The sequence below is a fragment of the Sceloporus occidentalis genome, unplaced genomic scaffold (genome assembly GCF_023333645.1).
Source record: "Sceloporus occidentalis isolate IW3139 unplaced genomic scaffold, rSceOcc1.0.p SCAF_3, whole genome shotgun sequence".
NCBI lineage: Eukaryota > Metazoa > Chordata > Lepidosauria > Squamata > Phrynosomatidae > Sceloporus > Sceloporus occidentalis.
This window is the reverse complement of record NW_028316983.1, coordinates 110,375,949-110,400,434: the sequence shown is the minus strand read 5'-3', so window position 1 is coordinate 110,400,434 and position 24,486 is coordinate 110,375,949. Positions and strand designations below refer to the sequence as shown.

The 24,486-nt window shown below is 41.3% G+C and overlaps 1 protein-coding gene across 1 annotated transcript in view; it reads left to right on the top strand.

Moving 5' to 3' along the window:
• The window catches only part of LOC149316557 (uncharacterized), a 38,248-nt gene that overhangs the window by 7,100 nt on the left and 6,662 nt on the right, over positions 1-24,486 (top strand). The window contains exon 2 of the mRNA XM_089518315.1: positions 11,713-12,627. Within this exon, the coding sequence (XP_089374441.1) occupies positions 11,713-12,627 (915 nt within the window). The remainder of the gene's footprint in view (positions 1-11,712; positions 12,628-24,486) is intronic.

The following is a 24,486-nucleotide window of genomic DNA, read 5'->3' as shown; positions in this document are numbered from 1 at the left end:
CGGTTGTGGGGGAGAATTAGGAGTCACATGAACACCTATGGCACCCACTTGGGGTGAAGGTTAGGCCTCTTAAACTTTATTCTTAGGTCTTGTGAGTAAGGGGAGAGGAAAAGAGACCTTTCTTAGGGCTGGCCTGGGATATAATCTTCAGTCAAGTCTGGTGAGTTGGCTGTGGAAATCTCAGGTTGGCGTTCCACATGCGAGCTGGCCGGGGAGCAACCCAGTCATAGCTTATCTTCAGAGCACAGGTGTTTCACCCAAGGGAAGCTGAGGAAGTGGTCTGAGGAATAGACCACCTGCCACAATGGCTCCCGCATCAGGTTGCTCCCTTCAAATTTGCAAGTTTTCAAGAAACAGTTAAATAGTTTAATTCCTTAAATAAAGTGGACCAATTTCAACCCACATCTGTGTCTGATCTCATCATTTTAAGTTAGACAGCAATCCCCAAACAGTTCAGAACTGCCACCAAATGTGGTCATTTTGCTGCCAGTTCATAGAATGCTTATGCCACTCCACCACCCCATCCAAAAATCATCTCAAATATAATATTTTTGTTTCTATTTTGGATTGTTATTTTTTCTCATCTGTAAAGCACTATGTAAAGCGTATGGTGCTATACAAATAAATGTAATAATAATAATAATAATAATAATAATAATAATAATAATAATAATACAAAATTGTAAATAACTCCACATTAGTTCTGTTCCAATCCAGAGCACCAGTGGTGTATGTGCCCCCTTACCCTCTCTGAAATTGCCCACTCCTGGTAAGCATTCAGAAGCCTCTGGTTTAGTGGAAGAATCAGTAAGTTTTACTTTCTCCTCTGTTAGAAGACTTTAAAACTTAGTTTCCCTCTGTTATATTTATGAAGATATCCACAAGTTGTATTTTTTTTGTAATGTATCTTATTATCACATAACAGCTATTACCAGTTTCAGGTGCATAAAAGTGCATAAAAGTGTGTGTGTGTGTGGGGGGGAAACAAGGTGATCAAATAGGGGGGGAAAGTAAGCTGCCATGAAAGGAGGCTAGAACCTCCTGTCATGCTGAAAAGGAAAAATATAGACATGAGATGAATGACTGAATGTACTGAGCAGTTTGCGTAGGATAAAATGTAAAATACTGTCAACAAGATCAATGGAATTCTATGGGGAACAAAATAAAAGGAGGAGGAAAAACCTATTCAAAGATAACAAAGTGGTTGGATTAGATACAACAATGAAAATGAAAATCTAACTGGATTTATGCAGGTCAAATCCTTAAAAGAGAGACGAAAGAAACACATCTAAAGAAGTAAGGTACACTTTCATTCTTTATCTGACAGTAAAGATAAAGCATAATTTAGACAGGAGCATTTCTTGCTTTGCTAATAGGGGGAAAAACCTGGAAAATAAAAGAAGACACATAGGATGATGACTGAAAGCATTTTCAGCAGGGAAAACAATTTATGGTTTCATGCTCACTTACATTTAAACTGGTTTGCTATTCATTTTCTCTCCGGGTTGGTGAATCGATTCCAGTTGAGGTGTCTGTTCATTATTCAGGTGTATTCATTTCTTTTTTGGCATGGTTGTTGTTCCCATTAGGTTGTGCCGCTTCAAAATGCATGTCATCTATATGTCATCAGTGACACAATTGGCAATACATTCAAGAAAACATGTAAATGTCATGTTTTTAGGGATTCCTCCTGGATGGGAGGCTGTTTCTAGTGCTGATATAATATACATAAAATAAAGTTTACACAGGAAGGAAGGAATGCAGCAAAATTTTTGCATCAATAGAAGTTTTAAGATGTATTGCCCCTGCAGTGAAAAGCAGGCATAGGGGAAGTTCTTTAGATTCAGTTCAAGTTCATCAATATCAGATTACACATCCATTAGTCCATTTTGATTTCATTGTTTTTGAGTATAAGTAATTACAAATGCAGTGCTCTTCTTCAAATTTTTAGAAGGTGTGGCTTAATGAACATCAGTGGTTGCCCACTAGATCGGGTGGGGCAGGTGACAAGTCATTAGAAGTGAACCCAAGAGACCAACAGAAGCAAAGCCCACAACCTTTAGTTTGTTACCTGGAAAGATTCCATCACATGGAAGCAAAACCAAAGGAATACCTAAACTGGAAAAAAATGTTGTTTTATCTTTTTTCCAGAATGATTAGGTGCTGTCATGCCTGGTTGTATTGGAAGAATGCACAATAGTGCTTTAAGAAGTGTTGTTTACTCAGTCTTTCAAACAAAGGTTCTCTACAAAATAGAACTTTGTTTAGTTTGGAGACAAGGCTGTCCAAACTTAGTACAGCTTCCCAAGATCTTGCCTTGCTCTTCCAATTCTGGGAAAGACTCCTGCTTCATACTTTGGACTGCACTGAATATAGATTGTATTGGGGTAGTCAGATCCAAGTTCTGATTATGTAGCTTGCCTGAATAATTTCCTCCTCCTCCTCCTCCTCCTCCTCCTCCTCCTCTTCCTCCTCCTCCTCCTCAAAAACAAATCAAAATAAAATAATGTATTACCCAGGCTGCATTTCTTTCTGTGCAAAACTCCCAGTCATTGTAAACAAAGCTGTCCAATTCCTCTCATACATGCTCTTGTTGAAACTATACGTGCCTGAGACTGTTCAGTGACCGTATGGCACTGCTAGGAGCCTATCTATTCTGCTTTGAAGCTATCAGAGAAAAGGCAGCTTAGAAGTGTAGCAATCTCCCACCCGCACCCCCAAGCCTACCCACACATAGCTGAATGCATGAACCATGTATTCAAACACACTGCTATAATTTTCTTTATAGTTCAGTCTTGGGATAATTACCACAATAATGCAATGAATGCAATGATAATGTTGTCTTTAGTATTTTCATATGTAGTTTAGTAAGGAAAAACATGAAAAGGTATAAATGTGAAATGATTTAGAAAGCCCTTGGCAGTTCAATCCACTATGCTTGTCTACTGAGATGCGAGTCCTGCTGAGTTCACTGGGGCTTAAGCTCGAAGAAGTAGGGCCGAAATCAATAAAGGAGGGAAGACATAAATGTTATTATGCTTCAATATTAAAAGTCAACAGGCAAATTTATATTCTTGTCACAGATATGCTTAGCTGGATTTCAGTAAAGATCAGTCATTTATATTACAGGCATGTAAGAGGAAAGATATATAGCCAGTCACAGAGATTAAAAAGATCAAATAAAAAAGAACCATAGGTCTTTTCAAAAGGTTCTCTGTTCAACCATTTATTAATATGGAGAATAAATATCTAAAGTGGTAAAAAAATACCATTTGGAAAAAGTCATTTGGACTTTATCACACGAACTTAATTCTTGCCCAATCACTGTTGCATTCTTCAACCAATATACAAAAGTTACCGACACTCCTCAAGTAATCATTGTGTTTTGTGTGTCACATCTATATCATGCTAATTTTCATCTGAGGAAGTAACTCTCATTTAGAAAAGGTTGGGAAGCATTTCTCCTCAGTGAGAAGGGCCTATCTAGAAAATGTCAGACAGCCATGAGAATGGTCACATTTAGGATGATCTATATCTATATCTATTTATCTAAATGTCCATATATGCATGCATGTACATGTGTCTTCATGGAAAAACCCAGCTTCTAACTACACACACAAACACACACGTATGGAAAAAAGAAAGAAAAGTAAAGAAAGGCATGTTGGGTAGAGAAGAGGGCAGGGAGGCAGGGGAGGAGTATGGATGAGAATGTGAGGGACCATCAATGGCAATAACAGCCCCTGTTATGCTAGTGAAGGGACATGTGCTATGGAAACCTCTCAAACTGGTTAGTATTCATTTCCTTTCACTAATGTGATGGCGGAGAGAATTAAATTCATGTGATAAAGTCCGTAGTCTCCAAGAGAAAAAGGGACAAAGATGGTGTAGCAAATGGTAGCTCCTTTGACGCATGAACCTGGCCACCATTTCTTTTCTTAATAACAATTTTCTCAGCGATAGTACAATTCTCATAATCCCAGCTGAATAAAAATACTACCAGAGAAGCAAACCTGACAGTGCCATTCTTACTTTAGAAAGTTCAGAAAGAACTGACAACAGAGAGAAGGAGGAAAAGCCCAGTGGGATAGGGCCATCTTCCACAGAGTCTCTACCAGCAGCTAATTCACCTTAGCTTTCAAGGTAAACTTCATTTTCCCTTAGACTAGAATAGATTGAGAGGCAGTGGATAACATAGTTTTCTGACTGCAGCAGCTAATCAATAGACACAGATCTCCAATCCAGAGTTTTGGTGAAAAGCTGTTGAAATAATGTAGTGTTGAAAGATTTCAGTAACCATTACTGTCACCTAGTTTTTTCTGACTGATGCAAGAAGGTGAAATCCTTTTTGTTGTTACTGCTGTTGAGTCTTAGGATATGGAGTGGGAGGTGTAGTGTTTGGTGCTTGTTGAAAAATGTTGACTTGTCATCACTGTCTTTTCCACATCCATCATCCATTGATGTCTTGATGCAGAAAAGTCTTAAACTGGATTTCAGTCATTATAATTCCTTTACCTTGGACTTATTCCTGAAACTTTGCTAGTTTGTTGCCTAGGAACACTTCTATAACACACAACATACAGTTTCCTATACAGATTGTCAAAACCTCATGAAGAATGTAGGAAGAAGATGTGGATCAGTTCCACCCAAAAGGAAGGAAGGAAGGAAGGAAGGAAGGAAGGAAGGAAGGAAGACGTCACACTCAGCCTTCATAGGTTTGTTTATTTGATTTAAGTGAGATCATCTTTATGTTGTGTGGTACAACACAAAGCATACAAAGGGATCAGCCTTTGATGAATAATATTTTCTTCCCTTGAAAAAACATGAGGAATACACAGAAGATAGTTGTTCTGTTTGTGGGGGCGGGGGGGGGGGGAACCCAACATGTTTTGAACTATATAAACTCTTAAGACCTTTTTGGGTCTTATACAATGAGACATTTCATAAAATCATTATAAGATTTGTACACTGTTAAATAGGTATGTAGACATACCTATTTAAAATGCAGATTGAAAGATTTCTGAACTAGGAACTCTTAGAAATTTTGCAGGAGAAAAGAAAATGTGGATGAAGGCTGAAGGCTTATTGTGTATTGTAAGCAGATGGTGAAAAAATAAAACAAAATTAAAATTAAAAAATGACAGCATTCAAAGAACACATAGATAGATCTCGACTGAAGAGAAATGGACAATCAGAAAACCATCAAAAATATTTGACAGGAGTAGGAGAAAGTCAAGATCCTCAAACAGGTCTTTGGGGACCTGATACTTTAAGTTTAAAATCTATTCCACCTCCATTTTAAACAGGATCCTCTTAACATTTTCTATAGCCCAAAATTGGAGGTCTGTTGCAGAATGACATTCCAAGAAATTACTCACTAAGGGGACATTTTAAATAAATATGTATATATATTGCAAAAGTGTATCACTATGTGTTTCTTGAGGGATCTAGTAATTTTTCCTGCATAAACCTTTAAGCACTTTCACTTTATGATATAAATAACTAAACTGCTCTTACAAGTGTTAAAATGCTGTAAAACATATCTGATGGGCATTTTGGTCTGGGAACTGAGTTTTGAACTGTAACAGCAGTAGACGCAATAGCCACAGGGATGGTATCCTGTTCATCTAGTTAGTTATCAGAGTGTTATGTGAGGTGTTCTTTGTGTTCTTTGTAACATGTAATGCGATCTTCAGAAAATCTTCTGAATTTCTGTTTCTGATTCAGGTGTATTATATTTATATAATTATTTATTAAGATCAACTGATCAAACATCAACAAACATTAGTCAACAAACCTCAGTCAATCAATCAATCACAATAAACCATCAAAATGTAAAAGTAGGTAATGGTTGAGATTTCACTTTTAAAATTATAATAAAAAGAAAAATAATAAAATTTAGAAGTATAAAATCATTATAAATGCATGAAATCGTTATAAAATTTTAACAGAATAAAAAATATTATGAAATTTTAAGAAACCATCTTATGCTGACAGACTATTGCTGCTGACTCAGGTGAAATTGAATGATACCTGAATTGGCTCAAGATAAAAAGGGAAATTGTCCAATTTTTTTTTAATCAACAAAAATGTGTGTTGGGCAGGAGATGGTGGGGGGATTAATCCAATCTTGGTTGGTGCTTCCTTCTAGTATTAATGTTTAATGAGATGTGTACCACAGTAACCTGACATCAGTGTACTGATTAATTTCCCCTTTTCACTCCATATTATTGGCTGCTGCTGTTCAGAGTGGTAGGGAAGCACATATTATACTGATCTCAGGACCTTCAAAGAATCACAGAGTGGAAAGAGACCACAAGGGGCATCCAGTCCAACCCCTGCCATGAAGGAAATCACAGTCAAAGCATCCCTGACAGATGGCCATCCAGCCTCTGTTTAAAGACCGCCAAGGAATAAGACTCCACTACATTCTGAGGGAGTGTGTTCCACTGCTGAACAGCTTTTACTGTCAAGAAATTCCTCTTAAAGTTGAAGAGGAATCTCTTTTCCTTTAGCTTGCATCCATTGTTCCGTGTTCTAGTCTCTGGAGCATCAGAAAACAGGCTTGCTCCATCCTCAAAGTGACACCCATTCAAATACTTAAACAGGGCTATTATATCACATACACAGCTCCCAAAAACTCTTCTCATAAGGCATGGACTCTTCACCAGACTCTTCACCATTTTAGTCACCCTCCTCTGAACACGTTCCAGTTTGTCAACCATTGTGGTGCCCAGAACTGGACACAGTATTCCAGGTTTGAATTGTGGTACCCAGAACCGGACACAATATTCCAGGCAAGGCCTGACCAAAGCAGAATGGCGTGGCTCTGTTACTTCCCTTGATCTAGACACTATATTTCTATTGATGTAGCATAATATTGCATTGACCTTTTTAGCTGCCACATCTCACTGTTGACTCATGTTCAATTTGTGATCTACTTGGACTCCCAGATCCCTTTCAAATGTAGCCTTGTTCAGCCAGGTGCACCCCCATCCTATATCTATGCATTTTGTTTTTCTGCCCTAAGTGCAATACCTTACATTTCTCTGTGTTGATATTCACTTTGTTAACTTTGGCCCAGTTTTCTAATCTATTTGGGTCTTCTTGAATTTTGATTCTGGAGTATTAGCTACTCCCCCTAATTTGATATCATATGCAAATTTAATAAGCATGCCTTCTATTCCTACATTCAAGTTATTGATAAAGATATTGAATAGCACTGGTCCCAGGACAGAGCCCTATGGTACCTCACTGGTTATCATGATGAAGAGGAGCCATTCCTTTGGATTTGACCAGTCAACCAATTATGAATTCTTTTAACAGTTGTCTTGTCTATCCCACATTTTACAAACTTGTTTGCAAGAATCTCATGGGGAACTTTGTCAAAGGCCTTACTGAAATCGAGATATGCTATATCTATAGCATTCCCTTTGTCTACCAAGCTGGTAATTATATCAAAAAAGGAGATCAGATGACTTGTGTCTCAGAAACTAATGTTGACTTTTTGTGATAATGGCATGGCTTTCTAAATGTTCACAGACCCTTCGTTTAATGATCTGCTCTAGAATCTTTCCTAGTATTGATGTCAGACTATCTAGATGATAATTGTTGAGATCTCCCCCCCCCCCCCCCCTTTGAAGAAGGGGACAATGTTTGCTGGGACTTCTTCTGTTCTCCAGGAGTTCTCAAAAATTATTGCCAATGGCTCTGAGATTACATTTGCCCATTTCCTTCAATGAATCACACAGGATGTGAGAGGGATGAAAGAAATGAAACTAGCATGAGAATTCTGTTTTGGACTGCAAGTTTCTGTTCTTTGTAACATGTTATGCCATCTTCAGAAAATGGTATTCTAGGATGAACAAATCCATGTTGCATTGTGGGAGTTTATGGAAGTGTGCAAATATGCTTTACAAGAGCAATTCTTTTAGAGTTACAGTTGTTCTGAAACTACAAAACACCTCATTCCCATTACATTTGTAAACCTACAATTCTATGCACTATACAGCTTTTAACACAGGCATCACAAGCACTTTAAAAATGTTCAAAAAGCAAAATATTCACCCATCCTGGCTGCATTAAAAAAAAAAGACGTCAGCCTGCAGTTCTGATTTTTATTGTTCAATGCCCTTGCACCCTACCTGCTTATAACAAACAGAATTTTTTTAGGTTAGCAGTGATGTCAAATGTGAGCCAGCACCATAACCATTTGAAATAAAAGTTCCAGAGAAGGACATATAAAATCCAATCTCTTTTGTGGAATTTTGTTTTAAGAAGAAATGTCAGAACCCTCCTTGGATGATAGGCTGAACCAATTAAGAACAGGAAGAAGACAATAATAAAGAAGTCAGTGAAAGAAGGAGAGTTTCCTTTTTCTTTTTATTTATAGCACTCTTTATTATTATTATTTTTTAAAATAAAAACCTCAGGGTCAACACTTTCTGCTATCACTATAAGCCATCAAAATAAACCTAAGGACTTCAATAGCAAGGCTATTGAAAACAATGTTATGGCCTTTACAATACACTGCAGGGAGAAATCTTATCTGAGCAAATAGACTGGAAATAACTTTCTTGCTCATCTCCTGTTGATGACAATATTGACTTCATAACATTTCCAGTCCAGCTGGAGCATTTCCCCATGATCCCTCCCCCCCAATGCATATCAAGGTAAAAATCAGTTCTCAACACTGAATGGCACAACTCTAGACAATCCAAAGACTTTATGTTATATTATTGACCTCTGAAGAATAGTTTGGATATAGATATTAAAGGCACAAACATCCCTAAAAGCTACTTATTCCCTCTAAGCCTAATCTGACCTGTGGAAGGTCCCCATAGGGTCCAAGGAATCTCCCTGTAGATGTGCCTTTTTCAGGTCCCTCCTCCTTCTAGGTTGGTGGAAAAGGACATTCCACTGTCACTAGTCACTGGAGATTCTGACAATGGTGTGGAATGTCCCATCCCTTTTCCCTCCCTCCACTATCTTCTTCTGCCAATGGAACAGCCAATGGGCAGATTCAGAAACTGTCGCCACCCTGCTGCCTCCACTAAGCTTTGAACCATGAGCATAGAAAGATCCTCCATGCTCAGAGCTCTGTAGCATGGTGGCAGCTGCAACAGCTGTCTCCCTGCTGCTGGGCAAGTGTAGGGGCTGACAAAGGTGCTTCTGCCATTGTGCCCTGCCACCAAGTTCTGAGCCTGTAGGACTTTTCTCTGTCCATGGTTCAAAGGTTGGCGGTAGTGGCAGAATGATAGCAGCACCTCTGCCAGCACCTGGCAGCTAGTTTGTCATGAGATGAGCTCTGTCTGAGCCTGGAGGATCTTTCTCCGCCCAAGGATCAGAGCTCGGCAATGGCAGCATAGCAGTGGGGGCAACTTTACTGGTCTCTGTGCTTGCCAGGTGGCTGCTCCATTGACTGAAGGGAGACAGGTATCATCACTGCTGTGCCACTGCAAAGCATTAACCTGGGGGCAAATAAAGTAGCATTTTTATTTATATCCCACTTCATACCACCTAAGCAGTATCTAAGCAGTTTACAACTGTATGCTAATTTTCCCCAACAAGCTGGGTACTAATTTTAACAACCTTGGAAGGATGCAAGCCTGATTTGAGCCTAAGCCTTGTCTGGTATTGAACTCACCACCTTATGGTTTGTGCATTTAACCACTGTGCCGCCAGAGAAAGATGAGCAAGCCAGTGTCTCCTTTCTCCAGTATCCATTGACCCTGCTCAAAGGAGTGGCCTTGTCAGACACAGGCTTGCAGAACAGCTGCACCACCTGGCAAACTCCCAGGCTGGTAAAGGTGTTGCTGCCACCACCAGTCTCCAAACTTGGCTGATCTTTCTCTGCTCACTGAACCTGCCCAAAGGGATGGACTGAGGTACACCTCAGTGAGCAAAAGACATAGACACTCTTTTGCTCACCACAGGCAAGCAAGCATTTGGGCTTCTCCTTTCTCTGCCCAGTGAGTCCCCATCCTTGGACCTTTGGGGAGTAGTGGTGTCACTCTATTTGTAGGGTGTCTCCGGGTATGTGCTACACCCTAGCACCCTCTAGTGACACCTCTGGATACTGAGATTGTGGGCTGTCAGCTGGTACCAGTGAAGTGCTGGCTAAATCTTAACATATATACTCAGATGAATTTTGGAAACACTGACTGGGAGAATTTCACTACACCTCTTCCTCACAGAGAAAAGGAAGAATGACACTCTCAGATGGGATTTGTAGGGATTAACTCAGCCTTGAGCATGCAGCTCAGATGATTTCTGAAAGTGGCTGTGGAGAATATTTCACTCGTCATCCCCTTTTATTATGTAGTCAAGCTGAATCTTCAGCAGAAGTACCAGATGTACTATTTGTTGTGGTCAATAGATCAGATCAAATATAAGCAATAAGCCACCTTTGCAAACATTAGAACTGTTGGGGGAAAACAACATTTTTTCTACTGAACAGAAACATTATTTTCTGTGCAGAAAATGCTGTTTTCTGTTCCGTTTGTGTGTGTGTGTGTGCAAATATTGTAAAGAATAAGTGCTGAACTATAAAGATTCTTTTCAGTACAGGATTTTCACCATCAGGGTTTCCCAGCACTCAGGAATCACATTTTTTAAAAATCATTTCCCAAATATTTTAAAAATGCTTTCCTTCCCTACATTTGGCCATGCTAAATAAAAAAAACCCCAGGGACATCTCCCCCAGCAACCTGTTGAGGCAGAGGCAGCGTCTGGGGGCCGTTTGGAGGACTCCTCAAGCCCAACCACCATCACCTGGGCAGCCCTGAGGCAGCCTCAGCAGCAGCAGCAGCAGCAGAGCTGGAAGAGGACACGGAGGGCATAAAAACCCTCCAGGGACATCTCCCCCAGCAACCTGTTGAGGCAGAGGCAGCGTCTGGGGGCCGTTTGGAGGACTCTTCAAGCCCAACCACCATCACCTGGGCAGCCCTGAGGCAGCCTCAGCAGCAGCAACAGAGCTGGAAGAGGACACGGAGGGCATAAAAACCCTCCAGGGACATCTCCCCCAGCAACCTGTTGAGGCAGAGGCAGTGTCTGGGGCCGTTTGGAGGACTCCTCAAGCCCATCCACCATCACCTGGGCAGCCCTGAGGCAGCCTCAGCAGCAGCAGCAGCAGAGCTGGAAGAGGACACAGAGGGCATAAAAACCCTCCAGGGACATCTCCCCCAGCAACCTGTTGAGGCAGAGGCAGCGTCTGGGGCCGTGGCGGTGGTGCTTGCGGCGGCGGCGCAGGGACCTAGAGGCTGGAAGAGCTGGGCTATAATAGCCCCAGCATACCCTCTCTCCCACAGCGGCGGCGGCGCTTGTGGCGGCGGTGCAGGGACTCAGAGGCTGGAGGAGTGGGGGGTTGTGGGTATTTCACCCTCTGGAGGGGGTAGAGGCTGTGATTGGAGGAGGAGAGCGGATGCTGTAGGCCCTTTAGGGCCCAGGGGAACACCACCATTCTTCCTGGAGCACCAACGCCAGAACTTGAGGGCCCAGGGAACATCAATACTCTTCCAATCTGTCGGACTTGTATCCTGCCATCCCACCTGAGGCCAGGAATGTGGTAGGGGTGACCATTGGAGTAGTGCTGGGGAATGGGAGATATGGCTGGAATAGAGGGAACAGATGTTGCAAAAGAAGACGGGATCGCTGTTTGAAAGCTATCCCGCCTTCAGTTCCCTCTGTTTCTCAAAATGGCTTGGAGAGCAGACCAACCATGCCACAGAACCTCACTCTGCTCCTCTGCAATGCCAGGTCGGTCAAAAACAAGACCCATATCATCCAGGATCTTCTCCTGGATGAAGACGCCGACCTGGCTTGCTTTGCAGAAACCTGGCTGGGAGAGGAAAGTGCTGCGATATGGGCGCAGGCCCTCCCAGCTGGGTACTCTGTCAGTGAGCAGGTGAGAGGAAGTGTGCGGGGGGGTGGAGTGGCTCTGGTTTATAAGAACACATTGACCTTGACCAGGATACCTGTCCGGAATACAGTCCATTTCGAGTGTATGTACCTCAGCCTGAAGACCAGGGATAGATTGGGGATTTTGCTAGTCTACCGGCCACCCCGTTGTCTAGCAGACTCCCTGACTGAGCTGACACAGCTGGTCTCTGAGCTGCTGTTGGAGACCCCCAGACTTTTAGTTTTGGGGGACTTCAACATCCCACTCGAAACCAGCTTAACTGGTGTGGCTCGGGAGTTCATGGATACCATGACATACATGGGCCTATCCCAATTGGTCAACGGGCCTACACATTGCGCGGGTCATACACTCGATGCGGTCTTCAGTACGGAACAGGAATATCCGTGGGCGGAGGTGGTAAGTACCTCCGATTTGTCATGGACGGATCATTTCCTGGTCAAGACGAAACTTAGAGCCAATATCTGCCTCACGGGGGGTGGTGGACCCATTAGAATGGTCCGCCCTCGAAGGCTAATGGAGCCAATAGGATTCCAGAGAGCCTTAGAGGGTTTAATAGTTGGGAAAGCCGGTGATCCTGTCGAAGCCCTGGTTAACACTTGGAACACCGATCTTACCAGGGCTATCGACATGATCGCTCCCAAGCGCCCTTGCCATCCCGCTCCAAATCGGAGGCCCTGGTTCACGCCAGAGCTGAGGAAGATGAAGCGGTTTGGACGACGGCTAGAGCACAGATGGCGGAAAACTCGACTCCTATCTGACAGAACTCGCCATAGGAACTTTCTTTGTTCCTATCTGGAGGCAATACGTGCAGCAAAGAGAGCCTTCTCCTCTGCACGTATTGCGTCTGCAGAGTCCCGTCCAGCAGAGCTGTTTAAGGTGGTGAGGGAGATGACGCAGGTGCCGCCTGCGCCAAATGCCTTACTTGACGACGGCCTGCTGTGACGCGTTTAACAACTTCTTCGCAGACAAAATCTCTCATATAAGAGCCGACTTAGACGCCACCATGGGAACAGAGTCGATAGGCGAGGTGTCCAGTGACTCCGCCGAGGTAGTTATACTGGATCAGCTCCAATCTGTAAGTACCGAGGATGTGGACAAGCTGCTTGGTAAGGTGAGGAAGACAACTTGCCCTCTCGACCCTTGCCCATCATGGCTGGCCGTCCAGGGGGGGGATGCATTGATGAGATTCCTCACAGATATCATCGATGCATCCTTCAGGGAAGGACATGTTCCATCTTGTTTAAAGGAAGCGGCGGTTAGGCCGCTCCTGAAAAAAACCTTCCCTGGACCCCCTGGATATGAGAAATTATAGGCCGGTGTCATTGCTGCCATTTTTGAGCAAGGTGATCGAGAGGGCGGTTGCTCTTCAGCTCCAAGCTGTCTTGGATGAAACTGATTATCTAGACCCATTTCAGACTGGCTTCAGGACAGGCTTTGGGGTTGAGACTGCCATGGCTGCCTTGACCGACGATCTGCGTCTGAGCATTGACAGGAGGAGTGTTACCCTGTTGGTGCTCTTAGACCTCATAGCGGCATTCGATACGATAGATCACGGCATCCTCTTGGACTGCCTGAGGGGGTTAGGTATCGGGGGCACTGCTTTGCAGTGGTTCCGATCCTTCCTCTCGGGCAGGTCTCAGAGGGTACTGCTCGGGGACTTTAGCTCCAGTAAGAGGAGCCTCACTTGTGGGGTTCCTCAGGGGGCTATTTTGTCCCTGATGTTATTTAACATCTATATGAAGCCGCTGGGTGAGATAATATGGAGTTATGGAGCTGGGTGCTATCAGTACGCTGATGACACCCAAATCTATTTCTCCGTGTCTCGTTCGTCGGTCTCGAATTCCGATGGCATCTCCCCTCTCAATGAATGTCTTCAGGCAGTAATGGGCTAGATGAGGAAAAACAGATTGAAACTGAATCCAGACAAGACGGAGGTGCTCAGGGTAGCAGCCCCAAAATCAAGAATTGGGTTACAACCTCCAGTCCTGGACGGGGTCACACTCTCCCCCAGTGACTGTGTTCACAGTCTGGGGGTGCTCCTTGATTCGTCACTCCTGATGACAAATCAGGTAAATGCGACGGTCAGGAGTGCCTGTTATCAGCTTCGGCTGATACGCCAGCTGCGCCCTTTTCTGGAAGTAAGGGACCTTGAGACTGTTGTGCACGCGCTAGTAACCTCACACCTCGACTTCTGTAATGCGCTCTACGTGGGGCTATCTTTGTCCTTGACCCGGAAACTTCAGCTGGTCCAAAACATGGCAGCCAGGCTTGTTTCAGGAACATCTAGGAGGGACCACATCACTCCGTCTTGAGGTCCCTCCACTGGCTGCCTATCAGCTTCCGGTCCCAGTACAAGGTGTTGGTTATCACCTTTAAAGCCCTAAATGGCTTGGGTCCAAGCTATCTTAGAGACCGCCTCCTCCCGTACAATCCTCCCCGCGCTCTCCACTCCTCTGGGAGGAATTTGCTGCAGCCTTCAAAATCTAGACTTGCGGCTACCTCTCAGAGGGCATTCTCTGTTGTCGCCCCTAAGCTCTGGAACGACCTGCCGGATGAGATCCGTCAGTTAACAGCTTTAGACAGCTTTTAAAAAGCTGTCAAGACGGATCTCTTCCGGCAGGCCTTTCCAGATTAAATTTCTTTCCCGGCCCTGGCTCCCCGATTTCCCTTATTCCTCTCGTGGCCCCATCACCTGATGGTGAGGATTACTGAGGGTTTTGGGGTTTAGTTTAGGATAGTATAACTATACATTGTTATAGTCCCATTTTAATACATTTAAGTGTTTAATATTTTTTTAAGGGGGGGAAGGGAGTATAAATATTTATGTATATTTTATTCTGTAAATTTTTATGTTGTTCACCACCCAGATTGGCTTTGCCACTGGGCGGTATAGAAATTATTATTATTATTATTATTATTATTATTATTATTATTATTATTAAAATGTTCACATACAAGCAAGGACTTTGCTAAGGCATGTGACAATATCTGCAACCTAAAAGGATTTACTCCACTACGGGACATGGACAGGGATGTTGTAAACCCCTCTCTAGGTGCAATCATGATGAAACCATTTTTTGGCAACTAGTATGGGGGTGGGGGGCTACACAGAGGTTTCTATCTAATTGCTACATATACTGGGAGAGCAGGGGGTGATTTCCATTGTGATCATGGTTAGGGAGGGAAATGCTAAATCTCCAGTCCATTTGCATCGTGGACTTCATGTTCAGTTAATTTTTATTACGGACATAAACCAGCAGAGTAAAAAGGAGATACATAACAAAAAAAGGTAATAGTAAAAACAAGGTTAAAAAAAAGCATGTTAAGAACATTATTTAAAGTATCCTATTAAAATCTAGTGTGGCAAGATTAATACTAGCCTACTGTGGAGGTCATTGTCTGTCTGATTTTAAGAGCATCTGCACAGAATCTGGCAACATTATATGTTATTGATCTCCGAAAGCAGAAAACAAGTGTAAAACTGGCTGGTGTGTTCTTGATGTTTATACAACAGAGATGAAATAAGGCTGAGGTGGATGTCCCTGTAGTATGAGCACTGGAGTAGTACATGCACTGTTGCCTCTTTTTGGCCAAAGTCACAGGAACATAGTCTGTCTGAGAAAGGGATCTTCTTACATCGGCTTTCAAGAACAGATGAAGGGAGAGCATTGCATCATGCTAAAGTAAAGGCACTTCAGTGTTTAGGCACTTCAAGTTTTGGTAAATACGCCATAGGTGATGCCAAGTACCTGTTGGAGTTACTAACAATAAAAGTTGGGGCACTAGTTAGGACTAGCTGTTGCTCTATTTCTACCAACCATTGTTTGATGGTTGCTTTAGCCTTTTCATATCCAATGCTGAGCAAAAGATCTAGATAGAAATCCAGTAAATAAATTTTAATTGTCACCATCTGTTTCCACATAAACTGGAATTCATCAGTCAGAGTAAGTACAGCAAGGCCAATGGGAAAGAAGGATAGTCTGAGCCAGTAGCTGAGTATAGTTACCCACCCTTTGGTCTCCATTTTCATCAAGCCTGACTCCAGTCTCAGAATTGCATTACAGACACACTTTGGAGCTTGGAATGCTGATCTTAGAAATTTGGATTGCACAAGTTGTAATGGTGCAGAGTTAGGAAGGGGTTCCAGTTGGCATCCATAAAGCACTTGTGCAACTGATTTGGCTTCAAAGAGTTTGAGTGCTACTGGAATATAATGGCCTCCTCTTGTCATAAAAAACTTGTGGATGGCTGTTGAGCTCCCTGGCAGCATAGTCCTCATGCACTTTTCTATTTCTAGTAGCATGAAGGATTACCACCAGATATTTGAAGAAGATCTGTTCAATTGTGTGACCATCTATAATCCAGTTTTGGTTCATGGGCCTTTTAGCAAATGTCATGATTTTAGTTTTTTGGTAGTTAAATGGACTTCATGAAAATGAAGAGCACACCTATCTAGTATAAATGCACCCCTGTATCTATGAGGGTTCACTTCCAGAACTTACCATGGATATTGAAAATTGTAGATAACAGAAATCCCTATTAAAATAAAAGACTTGTGGTACAAAGTTGGAGGACCTAGGGTGAAGTTGGAGGACCTAGGGATTCCCAGGGGGGACACCTCTCTAGGCATTTTACTGCATGACTCTATGTTACGTGTCCCTGCTTTTCCAGCCACAGATATCTGAAAGTTTAGATATTGGTTCCAGAGTTATAGAGGTCAACCTGTGTTGTTTTAAAAGTTAGTGCTAAGCAGCAATTAAAGTAATGATTAATTCAACCCTCAGGACAAAAAAAAAGGGCACTTGTTCCATCTCCCAACAGTATGTGATGGTCTACACAGACCCTGAGGATGTCCATAAACTGAAGTGAAAATGAATAGAGTCTAGTAACTGTGTACCCAATTAAAAGGATGAATTCCACTCAGCATGTCAAATCAATTGAATGTTGTTAGTATTTCAGAAAGTTTTGTTGTTGTTTAGTTTGCTTTAAATTATTAATAAACAGTAAGGCAGCTTTTAAGAGATACATGGAATTTAAATTGGATTGTATTAAAGACCACATGTGTCTTGAAATGGGAGAAATAGTTTGTCAAAAGATAGCCCATGGCATGTGCCAGACACTATAATAAAAACAAGATGAGTAAGATAATTAAATGCAAGGATGTTATTTCATTACAATTTATTTCTCATGGTGGCTTATAGAGCTCCAAGAGTTCCAATCAGAGACTTGCATGTGAGATTATCAGTATGATTTGTACCAGAAATTTGTGAGACACAGTTATTCCTTGAATTAAAATTGGAGGCATGTTTCACTCTCATACCCCAAACAGATTACTTTTAGAATGAGTAGCCATAAGAACTAACTGTGGTCTCAAAACAGCTCAACATTTTTGAGTATGAAGGAGAACACCATCCATACTTTTGAGGGATCATTGGTGAACTCAGAGCCCTGTCTGTCACCAGCACCACACTTGACACACGTGAGAAAAGTTCCTATAAGTATACCCATGTATATGCTCCTTCCTTAGAGGGGAATCTTCAGACAGTTGGGATTAGGTATACTCATGAATTTAATCTTACCTACATTTCAAATCAAAATGAACTAATCCTCACTTTCCCAAAGATGTGCATATTGGAATCCAGTTCTGATTTCAGATTTAGTCCTTCTCCGAATTTTGAACTCTTACTTCAAAATTTTCAGTTTCTTGGTATATATTTGATTTTAGGGATATGAATCCAGGTGGGTAAAAACTGAACCCATGTTAGAACTCATTATCACACTTCTTTGGTGGGGATAGCAAAGAAGGATCTTTTCCCCCCATTGTCATTGTAACTTTCAGTGAGATTTTCTTGAATTGTTGCTACAATTCTGGCAGTGTATGTGTTCAGAAGACTGTCAGGTCTAATTCTATGGGATGAGTTTTAATTATTAATGCTTAAAGATAAAGGATTGTCCCTTGGTCATCTTTGGCTGATTGAGTCTTTCCCCCACTTGGCTTGTGCCACCTATCTGTAATACAGTTTCTTGCTTTGTGATTTGAGTCACAAAGACTTGAGTCTTACTAAATACAGATAAGAGCTTTCGCTTGATCTCATTATTGTCATAGTCCTGTCTGGAATGTCACAGGTACCGTAAGACCTTGTTCAGTAGCTGGTCCTAGACTAAACTAGATGGATCTGCTTGCTATCCTTCCATAGGCAGTTGAAGATTTTGTTTGTTTCAGGTGGCTTTTGAAGACTGATTACTCAGGGGGAGAAGACCTTGCATAACACACCGTATTGTCTTATTTGTTGCCATCATTTGAATAGCAAGATATTTAAAAAGGGTAAAGGTAAAGGAAATCCCTTGACATGTTTGTTCTATGCTTCCTGAGCTAGTGTGTTCATGTGACATTACTGCCCAGGTAATTTCAGTGGAAGGAGGGTTAGAATCCAGTAATGGTGCTGGCAAGAAAGGGTGCCTGGTTGCACTAAGGTTGAAGCTAGCTCTGCCAGGAGCCCTGCTGGCACAGTGCTTAAATGCCTGTACTGCAGCCACTCACTCAAAACCACAAGGTTGCGAGTTCAAGACCAGTAAAAGGGCTCAAGCTCGAATCAGGCTTCCATCCTTCCGAGGTCGCTAAAATGAGAACCCAGATTGTTGGGGGCAAATTAGCTTACAGTTGTAAATCGCTTAGACACTGCTTAGGTGGTATGAAGCTTGTCTGTTTGTTTTTGTAACCAGCTGTAGTGGGTGGTGCTTATCTCCGTTTCTAAGCTGAAGACCCAGCGTTGTTCGAGGACTACTCTGGTGGTCATGTGGCCAGCATGACTGCACTGAACACTGTTACCTTCCCACTGAAGTGGAATCTACTTGCATTTGCATGCTTTTGAACTGCTAGGTTGGCAGAAGCTGGGACTAGTGACAGGAGCCCACCCCATCATGCAGCACTCGGGCGTCGAACTTCCAACCATCCAATCTTCTGATCATTAGAACTGGCATCTTAACCACTAAACCACTGCATTAAGATTTTTAAGCTGGTTTTAATTTGATTTGTATCTTAATTATACTTTTAAGTTTTGTATGGTGTGAATGTGTAGCTTTTGTCAGTCGCCTTGAGACCTGGACTAGGACAAAAGTGGAAAATAGCAACAACAACAACAACTTCTGACTGTTGGAAAGGTTCCTTAGCTTCCCTCTGTAAAGCCAGCCGATATCCCTTTTTTCTGTTTAAGATGCATCCAGACTGCAAAATTAATCCAGTTTCACACCAGTTTAACTGTCATGGCTCAATGCTATGGAATTCCTGGAACTGTAGTTTGTTGTGGCTCTCTAACAGAGAAAGCTAAAGATTTCACAAAACTATAGTTCCCAGAAATCCATGGCAGTTAAAGTGGTATCACACTGGATTATTTTTGCAGTCTGGATGCAGCCTGAGTGACCAAGCAGACTTCCCTTATCAGATTGTTCCAGAGGATGTGTATCATAGGGAAATAGACTTTACCTTGGATACATTCAGGTGGTGATCAGCAATAAATAATCTTTGGTTCTTTGGATGTTTTGGATTTCAACTCTCAACAGCTCAATCCAGAGTGGCACAAAAGAACAAAAAAGAGTGGGGATGGGCAATGGATACCTAAAGCATCTGCTGGGCCCAAGATGTCTCATCTCCCTGAAGAGGATTTTATCAACAGATTATTGACACTGGGAAAAAGTTATCATGATAAGGATAAAATCTTGTTTCTCAAGATTTTAAGACTGTTTCAAATTGCTGGATCATAGCTGCTATTAAACTGGTACCCACATTATTCCCTTAGCATCCTTGCAAAATGAAATATGAATTTGGATATAAAGTTTAGGGAATATGAAAGCTTTATGTAGTTTCATATTTAATTTAGACTTTAGCCAACATTTACAATATTTAGTATTTTTGATTGAGTTGCCCTTTAGCTCTGTTAAAAAATATGTTTTTTTTCCCATTTAAAAGCAACTAGTATTTTGGATCTGATTTGGTGATGGGAGGCATTAAAAAATCCAGATTCATTAATATAATTATGAAAATGTAGTTCATAGCTTTAGGGAATGTCATTTTATTTTCATTTTTAAACTCAGTAGTGATGGTTTCAGAGCAGCATTCCATAAACTAGGAAATATAATTTAAACTATTATTTAGATACCCCATCATGTAGTTGCTTAACATTTCTCTGCATTGCAGTCCTATTGGGATTCTTGGACTGAGTAAAAGATTCTCACCTTCTTTCTTTTGCAAACATTTTTTACATTAGCGATCCAACAAGGCCATGAACCAAAGACAGAGGGGAACATATGGTTCAGGGGTGCAATAAGGATAAGAAAGAAGGTCTGCTTCATATTTTGGTGACTTCATGCACTATTCAGGTCATAGAAAGCCAGCTCAATTTAATCACAAAAATGCAACAAGATTAAGCCCCTTTTAGTAAGAAAAATAACATATTAGGGTAATGTGTTTTAATATGTTACTTCCAGGCTAAGAGGTTAAGGAAACAATGTATCTGGACCTATTTCAGTCTCCAAGGATTAGTGCCTCTCAGGTCTGGAAACTGGGTTAACAGCCTGTCTTGGAAGGGAGTGCATTTGTCCTGAAAGAATAGAGGCATAGCTTGCAAGAACTCCTAGATTAATTTTTGCCACTAGAGGCCTAGCTGGACTCTGTATCTGACATTCTTGGCATCAGGCTCATCTCTTGCGACAGCTATAGTCTTTCCTGGATAGAACCACAATATCTCTTCCAGAATCACAGAATCATAGAGTTGGAAGAGAACACAAGGGCCATCCAGTCCAGCCCTCTGCCATGCAGCAACTCTCAATCAAAGCATACCTGACAGATGGCCATCCAGCCTCTGTTTAAAGACCTCAAAAGAGGGAAACTCCAAATGCACTAGTAAACTACCAATGAGACTACTAAAATGTACTTTACCCGAGGCTGCCATCGAGGATGAGCTGGAAACTACAGATAGTGCAAAATGCAATAGAAAGATTTTTGATTGGTATACTGTATAGACAACACACACATGCAACTCCAGTCTTAATGGAGCTGCATGTCGGCCAATATATTTCTAGTCTGAATCCAAAGTGCTGGTGGTGACATTTAAAAATAAAAGGGTCACAATACCTGAAGGAATGCCTTTTCCTGTATAAGCTGCCCAAAGACTGGCATCTACTGCAGAGGGCTCCTTTTTATTATGTTAGTGGGAGTAATACACTGCAGATGGCCATAGGAGAGGGCCTTCCCTCTTGCAGCATCCCATTAATGGAATGCCATCCCAAAGTAGTTCTTGTTGTTGCTAATATTGGTTTCTTTCTGTAATGAAGTCAAAACATGGCTTTTTGATTAAAACCACTGGGACTTAATTTATTTTCAAATGTGCATGTACACAGTTCTGTTTTAACAACTATATTAATCTGCATCTTGTTTAATATGTTTGCCAAGTTGTTTATTTTAATGCTTTTAATCGGGAACTATTTTAAATTGTTTATATTGTTTTACATAAAAAGGAGGAAATGCTGGGGAGAGGGGGGAAATGTAGCAGCACTTTTAAGTGTAACTGGTTTTTATTTTAACATGAGCTTTCATGGATATAAACCCACTTCTTCAGATGAAGTACTGAGTGATACCCAGGTCTCAGGATAAAAAAGATATTTACACACTTGTGGGAGCATGAGTAGGATGGAACATAATAGCATCCCAAAAAGATGTAAATCATGATCCTTGCCTTAAATTTTCAAGGGAACACATAAGGTGATATAGTTCTTTCAGAGCTTAACAGTAGTCAGTTAGTGTTGATATGTGAAAATAATAAATCTGCTTAGTCACTTTGTTCAGGTTTAAAACATTCTCTGAGGAGATTCCTTTTGTTAAGTGTGCATTAGTAAGGACTCTTGTATTAATACATATAGCATGTCATCATGTGTATTAATATTGCATGCAGTGAGAGTCAGCACTGTGTAATGATTTGAATGTTGCACTATGATTTGGAGACCAGGGGTAGACTCTTCACTCAGCCTCTTTGGTGACTGTCCACAAGTCACACTCTCTCAGCCTCAGAGGAAAGCAAAGGCAAACCCCCTCTGAACAAACTTGTTCCATGATAGGTTTGCCTTAGAGTCGCCATAAATCAGAAATGACTTGAAGACACACAACAGGTATGTCATGGAGCCATTGCCTTTGTTCATGCTTCTGTTAATGGACTGGAATTTGTGAGTGAAATTGGCTTCAGTTGTTGGCATTTTTAGTCTTCCTTTGCAACTTCTTTGTTCACTACCCTAAGATCCCATGATAAAGCACAAGATATAAATATGTTAAAAAATAAATAATACTGAGCACATTTGCACCAAATGCATTTGGGTACGACAGGAAAAAAATTATTATGTCTAGTTGTCTTGTCACAGAATGTAGTCTCCATGCTACCTGAAGACATCATAACAGCAGGACCTCTACCAACCAATGCAAAGAATGTTTAATTGCTATACAGAAGGACAGTAGGGGTATGAAAGGCCTTATCTGTTCTGGAAGGCATATGACAAGCATCTTGGGCATAGGATGCTAACTCAATTTAATCATGGCTGCAGTGGGGCCTGAGGAAAGCCAGCTGAAACATCCAAGCCACTGTCACCATCTTTACCATAAAATTGCTTTTGCAGTATAAGATGTAGCACATGGGAGTTATCCTGGGACATATCTTGCTCAGCTGTGTTCCAAACATCAGGCAGTTCAGGAACATAATTTAAATCGAATGGACTATATGTACTGGGATGGCTCTCCTGCCAGCCCCTTGTCTGGACAACAGTTTATATTGGTAAGATGGCGTACTACAGTGGGTCTCCTTACATGCTGTGTTCCTAAAGAGAATTGTGCTTTCAACGGCACACCAAACACCAGTTTGGCAGGCAGTACAAAGCTTTTAAATGTTGAGAAGGAATACCAGGGAAATCATTCTCACATGAAATCTTCTTAGATAATTAGATAGAATTAGAATTTTGTAGTTACAGATAAACAGAGTCTCTCTTCCACAATTAGGTATTCGAGGGGGGTGGAAGGTAAATACCTTTGCTGTACTTATCTGTACTGGAAACATAGGAGAAATAATTAGCTACAGCTCTACTTGAATGAAGGATGTAATAATAATCTTAGCCAAATAAATTTCTTGACTTCTTAGCCTTCATCAAAGTGTAGCTATTGGAGTTCTAGAGGGAGAAATAACAGGGAATTTAAACATTAAACATTTGCTGTTGCAAATGATCATTTGCAAATGCACTTAGGGTCTTCTGCTGAGATAATCTGCCTCCTGGACAATAGGTATCATTGAGTCTTTTTGCAATATGTTCTGAATTATAGCAAATGAACTAAAAGCTCAAATTAATTATAGAGTCTTTTTAATTGCAAAGATGATGGGGTTTTTTCCTAACATCATCTATTTATTTTAAAAAAATGTTTTAGTAGGGATTAATCTCTATTTCTGAACTACCTTGTGGATGATTTGTAAATGGAAAGAAAGTATATAAATACTTTACATAAAATCAAATACCATTCAATCAAATGGGGAGGATGGATGTGTGCATTTCCTCTGCAGCTATATCATTACATGTGTGGCTTATGAACACACAAAATATTGCAGACTAGGGGCATTTACCTCAGATTCAGATGACTGAGGGTCCATTCACATTTAGGGATGTAATTCTTCACTAAATTAATCCTTGAAGGTAGAAAGGAGTAATTTCAGCAATTTTCTTTGTGATGAAGGAAAGTCTTTGGAAAAAAATCACACAGTTTTCAAAGGCTATTTGCAATTTAGGGTTTTTCCTGTGCAAAATTTGCCTGTGGCTGTTTTGCAAAGAAAACCACATTTGCTGTGTGGATAATAATATTTCAGTGTAGAAATATTAATTCTTGCATAGTAAATGCTATACTTGGGGATTTATTCTACATAAAATTTACACATGGTTGATTTGTATAGAAAAGACCAGCATTTTCTCTGCAGAGATTAATATTTCTGCATTGAAATATTATTTTCCATGCAGGAAATACCATTTCCTGCTCAGAAAATGCTGTTTCATGTGCAAAATAATCACATGCAAATTTTACATGGAATAATTCCTGAACTGCAAAAATCTTATCACTGCAACATTCTTCTTATCTGGATTTCTCTCAGTACTAAAAACAAATACAGTTGGCCTTTGGAACTCATGGGGGATCCATTCTGGAACCACCACAAGGTCCAAATATCATGTGTATTCAAGCTCCATAGGCTTGAATGGGGCACGTGCCCCATTGCTGTTAATGGCGGTCACCCCTCCACAGACTTGAAGGGGCGACTGTAAATATGTTTTGACCATTTTCTGAATATTTGCAATGTTTGTTTTCATCCTTTTCCACACTACATAGTTATATCATTCTATTTCACTTTAACTGCCAAGGCTATAGACTATAGGATCCTGGGGTTTCTAATCTGATGACCAGTAGAGGAGTTCTCTGGTCAAGAATTCTAAATGCCCTTCCTTAAAATACCAATTCCAAGACTCCATCAGATGGAACCATGGCAATTAACATG